The sequence below is a fragment of the Rhea americana genome, unplaced genomic scaffold, assembly GCF_003343005.1.
Source record: "Rhea americana isolate MKP2758 unplaced genomic scaffold, rheAme1 scaffold_1, whole genome shotgun sequence".
Classification (NCBI taxonomy): Eukaryota; Metazoa; Chordata; class Aves; order Rheiformes; family Rheidae; genus Rhea; species Rhea americana.
In genome coordinates this window covers 16,520,878-16,541,520 of record NW_028185038.1, presented here as the reverse complement: position 1 = coordinate 16,541,520, position 20,643 = coordinate 16,520,878, and the positions used below count along the sequence as shown (strand labels likewise).

The 20,643-nt window shown below is 41.6% G+C and overlaps 1 protein-coding gene across 1 annotated transcript; it reads right to left on the bottom strand.

Annotated features, from left to right (window-relative positions):
- Positions 1–3,055: 3,055 nt before the first annotated feature.
- Positions 3,056–19,678, bottom strand: LOC146601883 (interleukin-2 receptor subunit alpha-like). The gene is made up of 7 exons (XM_085326079.1): positions 19,603–19,678; positions 7,690–7,875; positions 7,351–7,473; positions 6,789–7,025; positions 5,006–5,047; positions 4,061–4,108; positions 3,056–3,099 (listed from the first exon to the last, which is right to left on the bottom strand). The coding sequence occupies exons 1-7, from the start codon at positions 19,661–19,663 to the stop codon at positions 3,056–3,058; spliced, it is 741 nt and encodes a 246-aa protein (XP_085182205.1). The 5' UTR covers positions 19,664–19,678.
- Positions 19,679–20,643: the final 965 nt, after the last annotated feature.

Here is a 20,643-nt window from a genome sequence, read left to right as displayed (position 1 = left end):
TCTACAGCTCCTGGGCTGCCCATAACCTGGATTCAGGCTCTCTATGTAGACATTAATACCTAGGAAAATTAAACCCCATAATAAGCTCCCCAGTCCATATCCCACCATAGTTTGCAAGTCCCTTACCAGACGTGTGTCTTCCTTAATAGTGAAATTTCCAAGAAACGAAGGGAAAATGTGGCGAGAGAGAGAGCTCATGAACCAGCCTAGCTAGGAAAAGGAGGATAAAACACTGGAGTAGTGGGAGATATACAACTCTGCCCTGGTTATCTGGATAACTTTGGTTAAAAATGTGCATGCTAGAAGCAGATGAAGTATTGACCTTCTGCAGTGAAACGTCCTGAGCAGAACAAGCTGTGTCARACTAACCACAGTGCTTGATGGAGATACGTTAGCAGTAAGTAACACACATTTAACAGACAAAGCCGGAGAGCTTAGTGCCACTGCTTACTGCTTTCAGAGCAGCTGACAGGYGTGAAAACCTATCTATTGCATAAATACAGGTTGTCATCTGTTCCCATACAAAATAACAGCATATACTAGACCATTACACATCCATCTTTATAAAGATTCCTATTACAAATTAGTCCTATTCCAACAGGAATAAAAAAGCCACTGAAAGTATAAATATCATGGCTATGGAGTAAGAATAACTCAACAGGAATACAAACCAGAAAAAAATAATGGTACACACACACTCTATCACAAAATAGAAAACTACACTAACATCTCATGCCTTCTGAATTATAAGAAAGGGTTTCATTCCATCTGGCTTTAGACATATGTAAGCATCTGTAGGTAATCTTGTCAATCTGGGCATCATTTATAGTCAAAGGAGAGGGAGAGAAATAGGTACCTTAAGACCATGCATCACTGTGCTATATATATATATGACATAAACAAAAATATACATACATATAGAGAGTGTGATGAACTGCTCTCCAAAGGGACTTACTCCTTCCCATTGTCTGCTGCAGATTAGATGTCTGCATTTTGTCAGATGACCCCATCCTACTATGCAGGACCTGGTTAGAGAGGCAGGTACCTACTCAAAGTTCATAATTTCCCCAAAATACATGTACTTGTCAAATATTGTGTATGCTGAAGTCATACTTAAGCCTGTCCTTAAATGCTCTTTTTCTATGCACTTTGGTGCTCTGCAGTTATGAAAGGAGCTGTCAAATTGATCAGCTGCCACAATCTTCCCTGTGCTGAATGAATAACATAGCAATTGTACTGTGGAAGGGCATGGTTAGGAAGAGGGAGGTGAAGACTGCTGTGTCTGTATATTGAACCATGAGGGAGTCCATAAAGATTTTCAGCTTATGTGCAGAGGGTAAATGGGCTTAAYTTCATTTTCCAAGAGAAACGGTGTAAGGAGGAGGAAAGTGTGGCAGAGTTTGACCTGTACAGATAGAGAAAGGATGAGGGAAACCAGTGTCCAGCTTCTCTTGCCATGGAGAACAACCTGTCTAACCTGCAACCCTGTTTAACATGCTCTAGGTGACCCTGCTGAGCAGGGAGGTTGGACTAGATGCTCTCCAGAAGTCCCTTACAACCTTACTGATACTGTGATTCTGTGATTCTGAGAAGGTGGCACGTGGACTAAGACTTGTAGCAACAGTGCCACTGTTTAAGGCAGGAGGGCTTGCGGTGCTTGGGCGAGTGGTGCATACGTATGCCTGGTAGCTTGGGAGAGCTTGTGATTATATTAGCAATACATCCACTACCAATGTCAATGACTGTGTGCACACGCTCCACCCATACTCTGCAGATGGGAAGTAATTATTCTGCCATTAGCATTCAGCTGCCTCCTTCATATATTTGATCTGAGTCTCTGGACTTCCTCCTTGTTTGCTGCTGGTCTTGGAGCTGCTGGAGCAATCTGGTTTCTCTTGACACGATTCACTGCTGATCCCCTGCTTACCTGTGGCAAGACATTGATTTCACAAGCTTAGATCTGAATGAAGCAATTCACTGAAAGGTCTTTACTACAGAAAAGACAGATTTTCTATTGATTTTTTGACATTTGCTGTGAGAGATCTCATAACACTTTCTGCAGAAGATGCCACTTAGGATCTCAGTTACATTAGGGCTAGAAGGGACCTTTGAGATCAGCTGTTTCATCACCTGTTCCACCTGAARGTTAATGAAATATAGATCATCCCTGGCAGCTTTTTGCCTGTCCTAGTCTCAGAAATTCTACAATGACCCAGGYAATCTGTACCATGACTGACCACCTTCATCACTAAAACATGTTTCGAAGTGGCATCTATACTTTGTATYGCTTTACCCTGTTGAGAACTGGCARAAAGTCCTGTTGTTGTGGTTCCGCAAATTCCTTCACTTCTCCTTTTAGAGGAAAATCCCAATTCAGTGGAGAAGCAGAGTCCATTAGCAATGGCACATGAAGAGAAATGGATGAGGATTAGCAAAGAGAAAGGAGGAAAGAAGAATGAAGCAGTGTGAAATAGGGACATCTCAAATTAAGTAGGTTGTGGAGTTTGAGAACAGGAATAGTTGTGGGGCATCTCAGTGTAGTAACAGAAATGGCAAAGAGTCCAGACTAAAATAAGTCTAAAATAGAAAGCAGTCATGACGTGACTGAGAAATCAGAGGGATGAAGGAAGAAGAATTATGTGGTTTTGGGGGCAGATGCTCCACCAGACTTCCCACAGATTAACCAGAAAGAAAAAGACTGATTGTGTAATCTATCTGAAACCAACATATTTGCATAATTAACCTTAACTTCCTCACTGGATTCATTTTCCACCCGTTATTTGAACTGTCATTCTCAGTTCCACAATGGCAGGRACAAAGCAGTTTTATGTTTGCTTTTCAGTTTCAAAAGCTCTGATTCCTCCTTTTGTGACGATATTTTGTAGCTGAAGCAAACAATCCAAATTCTAGGAGCTTTCATTTAACACCAACGAAAGCAGTAAGAAATCCAGGCCGTGCARTACTGAAATGCCTGATCCACTGAAACCTTGGGATTTTTTTTAGAGTTAACATTTTCCTAGTTCCTTCCTACTTACCGTATACTCTGTTTGGTGAGTCACACAAAGATGGCAGGAATGAGAAGTAGAACAAAAAAGATAGCTGTTAAAACACAAAACCAGCACAGTTAGCACCTGGCATTATCTGTAAGGCTCCCTAGGGATCACTGCAGTYACTTCAGTCGGGAAAAACAGAGGTGAGAACAGGGAAAGGAGCTCACCTTGCCCCAACATCCAGAGGGATTTTCCTTAATGCCCCATTGCTCTGCTCCTTGGGGCAAACAGGACACAGCCAGAAAACATTGAGGCTCTGGGCAATTAGAGAGCAACCATGGCCAAATGGTCTGATCTACTGATCTACTGATGCTGCAGTCTCTGGCAGAGCTTGCAATACTCCTGCCCTTCCTTTAATTTGCTCTGKTATTCCTGAATATTATAACGCGTGCTACAAATGTCAGCAGGCTCCAGCTGGAATCAAGAGCCTTTGTATGAAGCCTTGAACATATGCAGAGCAAGAGACTATTTCTATTTTAGCAGCTAAAAGTTGACTCAAGGATGGGKAAGGGGGAATAGAAAATCATTTCGGATTGATCTAAATGTATCAGTTTATCTGCGAGGATGTATTTTGTTTGCTCATCCACCTCAACTGCTTTGAAGTTGTGAAAGAAACATACCATCTGAATTATTACATTTTTTTCCAGTTGAAATTATTCACTGAACTCACACAAAGCTTCAGAGCCAGAACTTGAAAAGAAGTCCAGTTTAAAAACTACATTYTTGATCTATTGATCAACCCTTCGGAAAAAGTCATCGCAATCTACTCTTACGTCCCTTATATGACTTTGAAAAAAGTCTTTATAAAAAGCTTAAGTGTTTAAATAGTCTCTATTTACACTTTCTCTATTGAGTTTTCACTCAATAYGTGGGCATAGATGTGTCGTGCAGTATGTTTATTAGCTTTTATAGCAGAGTTGGATCTCCTCAGTAGCACAGCAAATTGAAAGGCAAAGTGACTGTTCTGAGGGACAGGGTGAAGCCTGAGCCCAATTAACAAAATGGCATACCTGTCACTAGTAGTATCATAGATGAGGAAAAGGATGGATAAGTTGTACCTACAAAGAGAGAAAAAAATCATGATTTTGTATCGATTTACTGCTCTTGGCAGAAGAGCCTGCTTATTTGAGAATCAAAGCAGGGATGAAGGTCAAATCAGGCTGGGTCTGAGAGGTCTCTGCACAGCAACGGCTGGGTTTGTCTCTTGGCCATTAATTGACATTTCCAGCCTGAATATGAATGTATGAGCTGTGCTGATAACAGTGGGCATGAAGCAAACTATATCTTCCAGGGAATGGCATCAAGCTAGGATCTTTATTTTGTATGAGACTGGAGAGGGAAGGAGACCTTTCAAATGCTAGGCTAGGATCTGGAAACATGGCTTARAATCTATCTAATTCCCCAGAAAATCAACCTAAAACTTTCATAGGGCAAGAAATTCTTTGAATTTCTCCCTTATCCCAAAAAGGATGCTTTGAGTGTGAGTCAAAATAAAATACTGGTAGGTCTTTAACAAAAGGTCCTGTAGAAATGGTCTCTTGATAAATTCTTTCGTGCTAGATGCTCAGGGGAGAACTGAGAAATGGGAGAATCTATTCCTTATCTAAATCCTCATCTTTACTCCCATTAAAGACCTCACATTATTATGAAAGTGAAGGCAATGCTTTGATGGAATAAAYTCTTGAAGCACTAATTACAAAGAATGAGTTTGCTCAGGTTTCAGTGTGTTTTCGCAGGAGACTGGATTTGTTATTCAGAGGCAAAAATGGCCTATTTCATCATTTGGTCTCAATTGTTTTTCATAATCCTAATTTTAAGATTTCAACTATTTATAATCTCTGACTGTTTAATAGGTTGTAGCACTTTGATCCTGATAGCATTAAGTGGAATTAGCAATAGCAAAAAATGACTGTCCTGAAGGAGGAAGACCAAATAACAAATTGTGATGGCTCTACCTGAAACACTCTGAACCGGACACCATATGGAAAAAGATGGATCTACAAAGAAGAGGAGAAATTCTCGGGTTAATGCTGATTTAATGTGTCCTGCAAGAAAGGTGCTTTATTTCTACAGTCAGAATGGCAACTAGAGGCAAATATGGCCAAACTGTACCTGCAGGCAAAGGGGTCTGCCCAAACTACCACCCCTCCACTACAGCATTGCCTGGTACGAGTCACAGGGGCTGGCATTCTTCTCACCTAGAACTGATCTCCAAGATAGTCATCTGGGCTCTGTTATAGTCCTTGGGGAGAAAAAGGCCCTTATAGGGTGCAATTCAGCTCATCCTAAACTAGACCTCTAAAATAGGGCAGCTAACAGAGCAATTTTCACACCTATTTCTCTCTGTTGATTATCAAGGCAGCCTAGCTCAGACGCAGACATCTGTGTGGTAGACGTCTACAGTGCTGCAGGAGGACTTTTCCCTTAAAGGCCTCAGTCTTGGTGACATCATTTTTTCCACCGTCATTTGGTAGGAGCTTATCGTCTAAATACCTTGCGCTGATCTGGGCCCTTGGGCCAGGCTTCTACCTATGTGAAATGGGGCACACAGCACTCCTCTGTCTCTCAGGACATTGGGAGAGTAATGGAAGACTGAGAAGGATAGAGATGACGGATTGCTGGTCCTACCACTTGCAACAGCTCTACCTGCAACCCAGAGGACCTCAGTGCTATCACAAACACTTGGGAAAAGGTCTCTGTGCTCTCTCCACATGGCTTTCAGTGACCTGTATTGAATTGAGGCAGTGTAGAGTTAGAGGAGATGCTATCAGAGAAGGCAGGTAACTTTGCTGCAAGACAGGCTGAGAAGCACATTCCTTTTGTCACTAACAAATCCAAGGGCATAAAAACAAGAGAAAGAAGTTCAGCAGCCTCATCTGAGAGTGTTGCTGGYTCCCTGAGCAGCTAAACTCAAGCTACCTGAGCATATCAGTGCCTTCCCTCGACAGTCACATGAGAATGTAAGCTCTTCCATCAGGGTGGAGGCTCACATTCATACAACCACATTTCTCCCCGTTTCTTCCACTTGATGTTTCCTATTAGGTGGCTCCTGCTTTCGGAGGCGTCTCAGAAGCTCTAGGCACATAGATTTAGGAGGGGGTATCTGTGAATCAGAACTAAGGTTTTTAAAAACACGTGAGTCTGGGTCCTGTGGGTCCCCTGATGGGTCATGGGATATCTTTGGTGTCTCTTTGGTCAAAACAGCATCCTGGACTATTAAATTAAGAACCAAGGCACGTCACTCATAGTTAGGTTTAGCTGTAGGCTAGCTATACTGTGAATTCTGCAACCCTGTGCAATCATGAGGGATRCTTAGACACACCTTTCCAAGTACCTCACTATGAAGTGAGAGTAGATGAAAAGTGCCAGGAGCAAGGACAGAAGAGAAAGGCTTATACTACTATTTTCTTCACATTATAGGACATAGTGGCCCCATCTGCTCCCATATTCAAGCTTGCTTTTGCAGCATTTCAGTTAGCATGAAAGGACACCCAAGTTCGAGTAGGATGCAAGTATGTCCTTCTCAGAGAGATCAACTTTATCCGTATCCCTACTCCATGGCTGCTGCTGTCTCCAGTCCAGTCTGTACCCCAGCCAGTCCCAGCTCTGTGGTTGCTGATGTCTCCATCCTGTACCCCAACCAGGCTGTTCCCTAGGACGGATGTGCTGATTTGGAGGGGTCTGGCCRCTGCATAACCAGGCAGTGACACTGATGGGATGCCAAAGCTACCATCTTACCTGATTTGATAATCTGTGATGGCCACTCATCCTTATGGCTACTGCTGTTGGTACATCGCATGTCAAGGTGGGTCCAGATGATTTTGCCATTCACCTTCTTGCATGTGCTCGTGCCCGAGGTGGGAGATCGCTTGTCATAACCTCTCTGACACTTGAAATGTAGTACTTGCCCCACGTTATACCGTTCCTTCCGTCTTAAAGAGGCATGYGGAATAGTCTTGGGCACCCCACAAAAAGCTGTGAAATCACGAGGCAGTACACAGTTAGGTAGACAGATTTAGCCTCTGTTTTCATTTGCGAAAAMCCAGGTTTGTATTAGTACAAGATCTCGAATAGCAGGGAATACCAAACTTTCCTAATTCTTCWTGAGGATATAAAGCAGTCACTCTCATCAGATCACTTGTTCAACCAAACAGATATTCTAGCAATATTTTTATTCTTTATGGCTAAAAAAACAAAACCTGAAGGATATGATTTCCAAAGTTRCTTAGCATCACTCTTAAGCTGCTTCCATGGAAATCAGCAGGATAAGCATTACAGTAATAAATGGCCTCTAGCTTACCTTTACGGTCAAACTCTGGAACGTTTTCTTGTTCTTTGGGTGCAGGACTCTGTGTTTCTCTTTCTGGCTTCTGTGTAAATTCTAACTCCACCGTGGGAGCTGCCGACAACAAAACCTTCTTTTCTGTGAGAGAAGTTTTATTTGCTGAGCTACAGCAGGACGAACAGCAAAACAAAGTCAGAGCACCCGAGTTTTTACAGGATAGAACTGYTGTAAGCTTTATCATGCAGAGGTAAACACAAAAGATCACTTGTTAGCACAATGTCCAGATGCATCTTATAATGACTAACTCGTTGGGAAAACACTACTRTGAGTGTGGCGAGGACAGTAATTACTTACGAATGCATTCAAACTTCCGGTAAAACCAGTCAGCAATCCCACTTGTGTTCCGACATTCAATTCCCGGGTACTGCCCGCTTCTTCTCCCATAGCCGTCGTCACATTCATAATAGAGTCTGCTCCCCAACGGGTATGTTTCAGCAGCAACATCAGCAAATTCAATTCTTTGGAGAAGTGGGCATTCTTCTGCAARCAAAAAGCCCGTGAATCAGGACACCTTGGGCATCTACCTCATTCACTGAGAACTTCACACATCTTTCTGTCTCATCAGTATCAGATCATACCCAGAACTCAGTTAAGTATCTGGGACCAAATTCTGCTCCCAACAACAGCGTTGCAATCACARCAGTCTCATAAGTTGTGATCAAAGTTAGAGAGGTAGAATAAAGGGATTTGAAGAGATTCACTAAATAGATAGCTCCTAAAGCTATCTATCGGGCTAGTGTCAGACCCAAGGTGAGACATGACAGTACTCCTGTAGAGGACAGCCTTGTGAGGTATCTGAAAGGCACCTAAGTGCAGCGGAAATGTATAACCATGAGGTGACAGCACCATGTGCTCTGAACATCTGGGTCTGTCTGCGACTCTGGTTGAGATGGAGAAAAATCTGGGATCAGTCAAGCTAACATGCAGTACAAATCCAGCTTCTTCCTCCTCCTCTTCCTCTTGATAGAGGGCTGCTCACACCCTCAGAGGTGTCAATCTGGATGTGAAGGTAGCAGAGCTTTGCTTCTCTGATTCTCTCCAAGCCAAGGATATGCTCTGAGTGCCTGGTGAAACTATTGGTTATTTTAAGCCCACAATTTTTATTTTAATTTTAGAGCAATCCCCTCTCCCCTAAAGCCTTCTTCATATAACAGTTAGCAGTTGCCATTGATTTTGTGAGTATAAGTTTGTCCGGGAGGCAAAGAAWATACTGGGGAAAAGTCCTAGCCTTGGAATTTTCTGCACTGAATGGAGTCTGCATTGGTCTACACTCTTTTAGCTAGGAGGGGCTGATTCCACTCACTCATGTTTTTTTCTGGAGGAGAAAGGATGCTGGAGCCTGGAAATGCTACAGCAGCTGGGTGTGGTGGTTGGAGGCACCGGGTGTATCTGCTTGCTCCTGCCCCAGTTGTCTGAATACAGTTGTAAAGCCCTCTCTTTCTACACCCAGTAAGTTGGCAACATGTAGCACTACCAACATTTTTTTTAATGAAGCTATACAAGATCATACTGTAAAGATATTACCTGCATCAGAATGCACAGCCTTCGTTCTATGGAGTGAAACATAGTAAGCAAAACTAGATCATTAAAAGTTGCAATCATGCATAAGCAAATATTGAAAAGACSAGTAGATTTGCAGTTCAGTTTGAGCATGCCAAAAAGCAGCTTACTGTGAAATAAGTTTGCAAATCTAAATATAACTTGTCCCAAAACAAGGACGTTAAGCGTTGTGTCATCAGCAAATCACATCTAAATATACTTCTTAATCAGTTAGAATGAATTAAGTTAGATTATTTCAGTGCACTTGAAAAGCTAGCAGAAGCTGAGCTGGAGATGCAGAAGTTGACGAAAGCACTATTTAACGATTATGTAAGGTCTAAAGGCTGAGAAAACGATAAAATATTCTGGCTGCATCAGGACTGGCATTCAGGAGCTTTTGGTGCATGATCCATGGCCCTTAATGCTTATGCATAATAGTTACAGCTATTATGAGTAAAATTCCTTAGTCCTTGTGTCTTCACATTTTCTGTAACCATAATTAATGTAGTCTTGGCAACCGTCAAGAACGACTCTAAATTCCGGATAGCTGTTCATCTTGTGGCATCTGCCCTTGACTCCCAAGCTGCCCTCTCCTTGAAACAAAGCCATGCCTTGCTGCCAGTAACACAATCAGTGATTTCCAGACCCAGGGCTGCAATGCCCTTTTCTTTCAGAGCCACCCATCATTTTCATGCTTTGATATTTTCTGCCATTTTCCCTTTTTATTACCTTAACACTTAATAAAAGCCACARAGTTCGAAGAGGTCACCAATGAGAAGTGTTGTGAGCTGCTTAACAGCCAAGCTGCTTAAGGACTATTTCAACCCCCTTGTATCTTTGTGTTATCAAAGGATTCGCCTCCTAAACTATATCAGACTGTGGCTTTGACAGAAGCTACTGTACCCGAAATAGTTAACCACATGGTTTACCACAGACTGTCAGGGTGATTAAAATTAAAGAGTTATCAGATTAGCAGCAGGCTGTGAGCACGTACTCTCACTTTCCCTGAAAGCTAAAAGCATGTTTCCCTCAAGACTTCAAAAGTCTCTTTGAAGCAGACTGCAGATCTGAATCTCAGCAAGAGGCATTCAAACCTACAACTCTTTACTCTCTTCTTAAGAAAACCCACAGCATTTAGCCTACTCATCATAAAGGGCAACTGTTATTTTAATCAGTGATCAAATGAAGTTAGGGTTCTTCTGAACTTACACACATCAGATAAGGAATGCAGAGAAGTGATGTGCATGGGTTGTTGTGAACAATACCCGACTTCCACACCAATCACACTAGTATTCTGCATTGATCCATGTTGCAGATGGATCTCATGCAAAGCTCTTGGATCCAGCCTCTTCATTTCATCCATGTCACTCAAAGTCTTGTCTTCTCACATCTAAACCACTGCAATTTCTTCTTCTTTGGCCTTTACAACCTTATTCCTGGCTCCAGAAATCATTCAGAAACATGAATTTCCTAGGCTTCATCATGACCATCATGTCCTTCTGTTTGCTTCCCTCTTTTGGCTCCTACAGCTTCATTGTTGSATCARACATTTTGTTCTCGTTTTCAAGGACCTTCTCAACTTAYTCACTCTCATATCCCTTCAAAACATTGGCTTCTCTTTGGGTGTTAGCTTTCATCACYAACACATTTGGTATTGAAGTCATCAGCTTTTGAGCTTACTGGTACGATGACCCTCACACTGGGAGGACCCCTACATGAATATGTGAATTTCAAGATATCCAGTGTCATTATTCCTTTTAACTGTCTGTAAGTATCTTATATATCTTCAACAGTGCCTCTTTTTAAGTGGTCTTTTACCCAACTTTCAAGCACAGGTAGGTGCCCGACATGCTGATCCGTATTACTTCTTGTAAGACTTTGTGGTCTTAAATTTGGATCCTATGCTTTCTATGTTTGTCAATTCTTTATATTTGTATCACGCCTAACCAAAAAAAAAAAAAAAATCTAGCTGTAAGCCAAGACTCAGGACATTGTGACATTAGGTGCCATAATATCTTACGATAATGACCACACACTCCGTGAAATCTATATGTGAATGGCCAGGAAAGCTCTTGGCTCAGCATTTAGCAGTACCACAGACTCCAGCTAACTGTCCCGTTCAAATTCTCATCAAGGAAGAATAAGAATCCCCCAAAGCTGCAGGGGCCGTAGGTAGTGGCGTACAGGTGTGCAGGGATGTTTCGTGCCACCAGACCTCCTGGGACAGTGTGGAACACTGTGCAGAAGGGAAGCAGACTTGGTGAGGTCTGGGTCATATTGCTTACATAGAAAGGTCTCTGGAACAAATCTTCCCTAGAAACTCATTCTGTATGGTTTTGCTCTTAAAAAAAAATCAACATTCTGCAACAAGGATGATGAAAGAGCTAGAGAATAGGAAGCAGTCAGGGAAGGAGATAATGGCAGTGCAGATTCACTACTTGACTGGATTCTTTACTTTTGATATTTTTGAGGGAAGATTTTTCTTGCTCTTTGCAGATGGTTGGGAATTTGTCTGTCAGTTAGCTTGAGCTGGTCCTATATGAAAATACAGACCTTCTAAAGGTCCTGGAGTCACCTGCCTTACAGCCTCTGACGACTCGGTTTACTGCCTGCCTCTGCAATAGCTCCAGGGCTGCACTCCTGCCAGTATCAGTTTAAAAGATTGATTTTGAATCACCTTCAAATGTTTTAGTGAGATTTGGTTTGCCTCCTTGTTTTCCTTCCTCACATCCTTTAATTCCCCATCCCCGTGATGAGGTGCTGTATGTCCCTATTTCCTTCTCTTTCAATCTTGATGTCTCCTGTCTTCCCTTTCCCTCATTCACATGCTTCATCAGCCCCTACTTCCTTTTTTTGTCTCTTCTCCACCAAAACTGCCCTGGGAATCCATTCCTTCTTCCTTATGAGTACTGCCATGAAAAGAGGTAAGCTGAAATGGGGTAAGCAAAGAGAGACGGGGTGCAATTACATTCAGGTGRTTTAGCATTGCAAAACTGCTAAAATCTATTGCTCTTCCAACAGAGACTCCCGGGACTCCTCTTTTTGATATTCTAATTTCTCCCTGTATCAGTGGATTTTAGTCCCTAGAGCATTCCCAGAAATTTTGGAACTGTTTTTCAAACATTATCATATAGGGGAGGAGGAATTAACAGGAAATTAGAAGGAGACTTGTAAACTCAGACAATCAACATCTGTGAAACATATAAAAGTCKTTATTGCATCTTTTGTTGCTCTCCGAGAATTAAGTCTCATATGCTTTCGGAGACCTGCAAGCTGCTACTTTTCATCAGAGCCACCAGATAAGTGGATTTACCGCTTAGGCATAGGTGTCTGGTGCCATTTCAGATGTCTTAGGGCACTTAGGACATCCACATAAGCTGGCAGATGCTGCGCAGGAGTAGGGAAGGCTGATGCCAGGCAGAATATCCTGGCTTGCCTACATTTGGGCACATGAATCGTGCCCTGCCTTGTGTGAGTTCATTGTCAGGTACCACATAAAGCTGAATTGTCTGATGCATGGTAGAAAATTAAATGGTGATTCAGTCATTTTCAGTTCTGTGATGTACTTGTGCAGTCTTTAACCTGATATTCAGTCTATCAGCTATTCTATTAGGGTAATATCTAGGGGATTTTTATGTTTCTGGGAAAGGTCACCTCATCAGGCATTGCTCCCTCATCCTCTGCCAGAACATGGAAATGAARCAGTGTGCACAATATAAAGGAAAATTGTTTACCTTTCGCCAAGTCTCTAGAATTGAAATTCTAGTTTGTGCTGCATTCTCTTCTAATTCTTGTGCAGCCATACCTTTCATAGATTTGAAGTCCAGAAGCTTTAGATCGGTTGCTACATGATTTCATGGGTAAAACAGAACACTGAATTTTACCCAGCTACTTTTGTACTGAGTTCAATAATTTCTATTTAACCGAAGCATAGCTGCCTACGGGTTATTTCATTTATTAATAATGCCTGGGAGTTTGAGGAATCATATAACAGGACAATAACAGTATATGTGCAACTTTATTCTCAAAATTATGATTATACGGTATAAAAAAATTCTTATTCTCTTTTAAGAAGGCTTTCTTCTTACTTTCTTCTAACGTGTATTTATTGGCCCAAAAAGTTGTTGTGTTGCAGCTGCCTTCCCTGTTTCCTTACTTCCTTTCACCAGATCAGTTGCAGCACATGCACAYAAGCAATTAATGCTTAGATAACGGAGGAGATCAGCTTTAGAGTGAGTCATGCCATCCTCAGAGAGGTGGCAAAGACAGGGGGAAAGCCCTACTCTCCGGACATACCTGTCTCTCTGCAGTCATGGTAGAAGAAACCTAGACAACATGSTGAGATGTTTAGAGAACATGTCTCTAAATAAATTTAGGGAAGATGAACCCCACTAAGCTACAGAAATGAAGGACTTTTTGATAAAATGCAAAATAGCCACTAAAAATCCCACAATACTTAGGACAAAGGTCTTTCAATGCCCTGACCAGTTCTGAAAACCAGAAAATTACTCACTGAGTGTCCATTTTACCCAGCCAAATCTCCTTGAACTTACCACTACTTTCTGTCCCCACAGGCTGGGCACAAAGCTTCTGACTGCCCTCAGTACCTAACGTCATTGCATAGACTCAGAGGAAAAGAAACCACTAGCTAAATCACCATCAGTTCTTTCAGCCCTTGGGTTTCTCCCTGAGGTTTCCCATTCCAACACATCACTAAGTCAATACAAAACTCTAGTCATAATAGATGTACAGTCAGTATTAGGATTTTTGCAGATCACCTGTGTATTTCTCTTTAGTGTCTAAGCTGGAAGACTAGTTTTAGATAAGGTGCCAGAACAACACCTTTTGTCCAGAATAAGTGAATGGGGAAATTTCTAACAGGTATTTTTAGTATTAGGTAAAAACAGACAATGAGTCATGCCATGGTAACCCAAACTCAGAATTTCCTCTGTCTCGTGACTCTGTGTCACCAGCTTTGACCTTGTTCTGAGATTAAGTTAAATCTGTAAGGTGCAAAAATAGGAAATTTTTCCTAAATACAAAGCTAGTATGAAAGGATCGGTAGGAAACTGGCTGTTCTGAAGATTTGGTTAGAAGCAGTGGAAGAAACAAGCAGGTCACACACCTGCCAAGTTCAGAAATGAAGATGACTATTCCCCAGAGATACCAAGAAACCAAATCATCTCAAAATGAAGAGATTTGCCCAGATGTACCTGAAAAGCTAATAGCACTCTGRGGGCTCATATGCAGTCGGAAACTATGTGCTCTCTAAATTGGTCATGTATCTTGAAGACAAAACTGATATGGGTGAAGAGAAGGAATTGATACCAGCAACTGGACTGAAATGGTAACAAATCTATTCTATTTTCAAAACTTTTTCCACAAGGTTTTGTTAATAAGCTATCTGTATCTCTGCCTGCTTCCTTCCCATCCTCACCTCGCTTCCTAGACTTGTCTGATTAATGCCATTTATTGTCTATGTGGATTTCTAAGCCCGCAATAGATCTGAACTGTGAAGCTGAGGTACAGATCAGAAATTTATGATAATCTACCTATGAGATTTTAGTTATATTGTAGACCAGGCAGAGACTATTTTACAAAGTCATCTTAGTAGTAATGGACTTGCAATTTAACTGACGGAAGTACAGTACAAGTGAAATCACCAGGCACAAGAACTCATGCAAACAGCAGTGGAGAAGAGGTCAACTCTAAGAGGCAGGAGATGAGTTTTAATGTTCCTAGAAGTGGAGAAGAGGCAAGTCCAATTCTAAAGACTAGTCTTAGTAGATCAGTGATCAGCAGATCAATGTCTGCTGAATTTACTGGCACTAGAATTTGTCTCTGTTGCAAAGACAATATAAAATTAGCTGGAATTCGAACTGGCAGGAGCAGTCTGCTAGCCCTTTGTAGGACCATAGAAAATTAGGGTTGGAAGAGATATGCCTCTCGCATCTCTCTCTCTTATCTCTTGAGTCAGTCATGCTATCCAGTGGTTTGCAGTTGAGTTTTTCTGTGGAATCTAATGTAAAAAGAGGTGAAATGTGTTATCCTTCTAAATGTTTCTATAAAAAGCAAGGCTGGGGTTGGTTTGGGAGTGGGTTAAGCTCTCTTGCTCTAACAGATAATTTCTAAGCATAACTAGCTCTAGGAACCAGTCTTCTTTGCTCCCCCTGTAAGAGCTGGAGCTGGACAGACCTCTTCAGAGGACAGTGGTCAGCTAATTTACATTCTCCAAAGACTGCCTATAGACACTTCCCTCTTTGGTGACTGCAGTGGCAGTCTTGGGACAACAGTCCTACAGGGCTACATTGGGAATTAGTGCAGTTTAGGTGATTTAATTTTAAAGTTCACTTTGCTGGGAATTCACAGCCAAGTAGCCCAAAGAGTTTGCATCTTCTGCTGACCCAACTGTTTCTTGACTGAACATCTGTCTTCTCTCTTCCTACATGCAACCATCCTCATCCATCACCAGCTCACCCCTGTTTTAAGGCATAGACTAAAGGAGTGCCAACCAGCTGAGATTCATCTGACCAAAAGAAGTCATCTACAGGCAGACAAGTTGTTTAAATTCCCTGAGTRGTTACTAAAAGGGGACTTCTAAGACATGACACATTTCATCCTAAAGGGTCTCTCTGCAATCTGGTAGATGATCTGTGCACTAAAAATGCTGCTTYCTCTCCAGTGGCTCTGAAAGGCATCCGACTTGACAGTGCAGATGGCTGAAATTAAGCAAGARGAGTTTTGTGCCTGTCCTGAGTAGGAGAGCTGGGCTGGGGACTTGGACTGCAAATGTGGAATTGAAAGAGGGAATGTTAGGAAAGAGAGAGAGTGTTTCCTGAGGGAGGGAAGAGAGTGAAAACTAGCCCAAGCACAGTGTAGAAAGGTACAAAGCAGAGGATGGGGAYTGTTTTCCTTATTCTGTTGTTTTTGGGTGTTTATCACCTTTTTGGTTCTGTGGTAAAGCCACAGAGCTTGAACTCATTTAAGGCAACCACTGCACACAGTATGGCAGCAGAACACACAGTGTCTGGCTTCGAAAATATCGTATATGAAGAGCCTTGTTTTGGTGTGTGATATTTGAGTTTTGAACAGGGTTGACTATATTTTGTTTACRTCTGTGATTTCAGTAACACTTGCCTCTTCAGTATTTCCATTTAAAGGGAAAGGCACRTTATTAAGAAAGAAAACTGGCTTTTTAATCAGCAGCTGAGTWGTTCAAATCCTTTCCTTTGATTTGAATTTTCTCAGTCTCGTCTTTTGTCGGGTAGGAAGGGCCGTGGAGAATAGCCTCCCTGAAAAGAATTGAACCGATTCGCCATCACGTGTTCCAGCCTTGGATAGCAGTGAAAAAAGACTTAGCGTGACTCTTTTGATTTCAAATGGCCTAAGTAAGCAAACAAAACAAAACAAAAACCCAGTATCTTGAGCTTTAGGATTTATCTCACTTGACTTACKGCCTTAGTGTGAAGCTGGTCACTGAGCTCTTTGTCAGAGCTCTCAAGAGTGGGATGGAAATTGTTCCTAAAAGTGTTGACGATGTTTCTGCATGTAGCATGCTACCAAATAGAGAGAGATGTATATTCTTTATCTGCAGGTTCATGCCTTAAAAATGGAGAACATAGCAAAGGTGATAGAGTGCTGCTAATGTGGTGGGGCTGAAGAATAAGGAGTTGAGCAAGGAGGGTCATGGAAGGACTTTGGAAGTGTGAGTTCTGGAGAAGCGCTGGGAGGCGATGGAGAGAAAAGCYGATGAATCAGACTGCAGAATTACGCCGAGATTCATGATCGGGGTTAGAACATGGAATGTGAAGACACAATTAGGACAAGAGGAGAGACAAAAGCTTCAGATRGAAATCAGGGAAGAAAGCAGGGAAGCCAGAAGTGCGACATTATGAAAACAGTAGTGAGCAAAGTCAAAGACAGGGGCTTTCCAGGAGTGGCTAAGGAGTGAATATTTTTCACCAACATAAAAGGAAAGGACATAACCAACCTTAGCGAAAGCCTGGGTGGGGGTATGAAGAAGAGACTGGAAGACAGTCTTTGCAGTTGCCAGTGGTGCTAAGAGAAAAGYAGTAATGAAATTAGGAGAGAAAAACAGATAATGGAATATCTTCAGTGCCTGAGGCGATTTCTGTGTCTCAAAGCGGAAGCAGATACTGCAGGGTCTCTGTCCATAACTTCACTCCGCTTTTTCTCRGCAGGATCACAATTTTAGCAATGTTTTGGTTGTTATCTGTATGTTGGGCACTTTGCTGCTGAGGCCACTATAGCTGGAGGTTTTATAAAGGTATTTGCTCTCTGGTTGACATTACAAGAAGCACATGTATGTGCTTGACACMTTGACCTTATTCTGCATTGCATTTCAAAGCCATGGGAGCAAGCACTAATATGCAAATATAATGCGAAAGAAATTCCTCTCATTTAAATGATCTGGTGCCCATCTTGTGTGAATGAAATTTAAATGAATGAAATTCCTTCCTTKGTGAGTTTTAATCCTTTCCAGGTTTGAGTTACAAATGTGTTCAGTGTATTCCTGTAAGATGAATAGCAAGACTGTGTTTGCCCCTTACCTARCATAAGGTAAATCCTAGTCCATGCCCGACGCTTCTAGGCATTGCTACTGTGCAGAGAATAAATGAGATGATCTGATGCCCTACAGGAGAAAATCAGAGTTTCTCTTGTGCTCTCTAGTACTAAGGTACAGTTTAATTTTTACTGAATGAATGATCACCCTGTGCTTTAGTTTCCCCAGATGCACAGCAGAAGACTTTRCCCTCAGTGCAAAAACTTTTTTTTTTCTTTATTTTCTTCCTCCTCAGTGATGTTTATTCTTCAGTGTGTGTTTTGCCCAGAAATCATCCTSCAAACAACCTTTATGGCAGGATCTAGTTACAAACTGAACTTGCAACACTGGAAAGAGCTAAAAAGGCTAAGGAATAATAGCATGAATAGCACTGAACGTATTGGGATTACAGAGTAGCTAATTTTTGACCAGAATTTGATGTAGACTCTTTCCCTCCAACAAGGAGAGGACTCCTTCTTGTCTTTTCTGTGTTCCTTCTAAGGAATAAAACCAGTATGTCTTGCCGCAACAATACCTTAGGCATCTCTAAAATAACAAATCCTAGATTGGTTGCAGTGGTATTTCTATCTCAGTCTGTTATTTGCAGGTAGATATTAAATATATGTCTTTTAAAATTAATAATTAAGTAATTTTAATTTATATTAAGTAGTACCAAATTTAGTACTTAGTTAGTTAAGCTCAAAGTTTGATTTAATTAATATTAAGTAATATTAATGTTACTTTTCAATATGGGAAAAGACATTCAAAATAAATACAGGAAACTGAGCAAGGAAGAACTTGCTGGTATAAAGAAGAATGCAAGAGTATGCATTTATTCATTCATCAGAGAATTAAATCACATCAAATAGCATAACGTGCAACTGCTTAACACCTCTCAATTTTTCCAAAAAACAGAGAGATTTCTGATAAACAAGACTTGCCAGCAAGAATTCTCACATCGTGTCCCAGGCACAGTAATACAGAGAGCGTGATATAGGGGGCCTGACTCATCCCAGAACTGATCCTATTTACATACCGCTGGTTGAACATCCCGCAGCGATGCTCTCTCATGCAGCACTTAGAAACTTCATTTGGCTGTGCAAATGCCGAGTGAATGAAAAGCCGCAGCGTTTATGGGCAGAATTCTTTAACGAGAATAAAAGCGCTTGCAGGGGTTAAATATTTGCCAAGGTATTTCCTGGGCAATACTAGTACGGTTGTCTGTTTATAAGCAATCTAGTCGTCTCTGGAGATACCCTGACCTTCGTAAAATTAGCACCCCTGCTAGAGATGATCAATTAGCAGTGACGGTATCAGTGTATCTGAGCTCCTGCCTTAGGCTATATCTGCTCATACCTCTGAATTCAGACATCACCAGCAGATATACAAGGAAGTAGTACATTTATGGAGCGTAGAGGATATAAGGTTTTCCCCTTCAAATAAAGCAGGATTTTTCCCCTCCAATTTTATAAGCAAATATGCTTATGTATCACCATTCCATTTTTAACATACAACCTTGTCATARTAAGTAAACCAAATACAAACAGTATTACAATCCACCGCAGATTAAWACTACACTGAATGTTGAAAGAAGTAGCTACTTCCTTTTACAGTTTATAGGTAACATTGCTTGGCAGGTGTGGCTGAAAGAATATGTGGTGTCTCTAGAACCTACAGCAAACTTGGATGATACCTTTTAACTAATAGCACTGCCACCGATCTTACCTACAGAGTGACTGACATTTTGATGTCTATTTTTACATTGCCTAAAGTTACATGCAAAATGGAAAAACAAATTCAAAGAGCTACCTAAGGCACGTAAGGCTGCTTTGATCTGCCCACTGTTCCAGTGATGGGTTGGAGGATACATACATTACTCAGAAAAATATATATATATATCATGAACTCCTCTGGATTGTCTCCAGTTGATGGTTTGTGGGCAAAAAAAMCCCATTTCTCTCATTTCCTTAGAATAACAAATTCCTTAAGCTCTTAATGTCTTTCCTTACCTGAAAGGAATCAGGATGTTGTGAACGTCCTCCAAGAGCCACCACAAAAAAGCAAAATGTATTTTCTTTCCCCAAAAGGCAAAAATAGTCTTTTACCTGTTCTGCTCCCCTTGATGGATCCAAACRTGAGCCACATCAAAAGGCACTTGAGCTCCATGGAACTTGTTCACCTCTTTTGCCCACAGCGCTGAGGGTGATGAAGTTTCTCGGAAGCGAAGGGCTCGCACCAGGCAAGTCAACAAGGTGTCTATCGCACGGTTAGCTTTGTGGGAACCATCACCCTGCGTGCGTGGCAAGGACCGCGCTCGCTGGTCAGCAAATCACCGCTTCACTGGCTGGCTCTGCTAGCGTGAGTAAAGGCTGCTCTCTGTTCGAGTATTAGTAGCTTTTATCCAGGAAATCATACTTAATGCTTAAGTGTCGCATAGTGTGCCGTCGTATGTAGGAAGTGGTTTGACACATCAGTTACCGACTCTAGAGCTGTTCCACTACAACTGTGGTCAGTAGAAGTGGGCAAGGTTTTAACAGATTCGTGCAGTCACTCGACTCCAAATCTGTGGCTGTGTGGGAATTTGATGGCAACCTTAACAGTAGGGTGGTTGTCTGATGAATGACAACGGACCTCAGGCACCACTGATGTGCCCCACCACGGAAAAATAGCTCCCAGAAGGCATCACTGGGGCTTTTTGGAGATCTCTACCTACCGATGATTCTCCTAGACTTCTTGGAGATCTTTATCTGCTGATGAGAGATACGGTCCTTTTTTTTTTTTTTTTTTTTTTTTGATGTATACGGTTTCTCGGAGTGACAAATGAACTTCTGAAAGCATGCAAGTTTGAAAAGTATATTAGGTTGAGGTTGGCAGATTTGGAAAGGGCCTCTCTTAATCCTAAACTGTCACGTTTCAGCAAAGCTGGGTCTTCTAAATATCAGTGCAAAAAAGAAGGAATGATCCCCCCTCGGGGATTAGGAAAAATGATTAGGAAAGTGCTGCACTTTATGCAGTTTTTCTACAGTCATTTCTACACAAATTATTATTCTTTAATACCTGGAGATCTGGTTGGGATAGACTATAAAAAAACAGATTAAAACTATACCTGTGGTATTTTCTACTAATGTGCTTAGACAACCTATAAA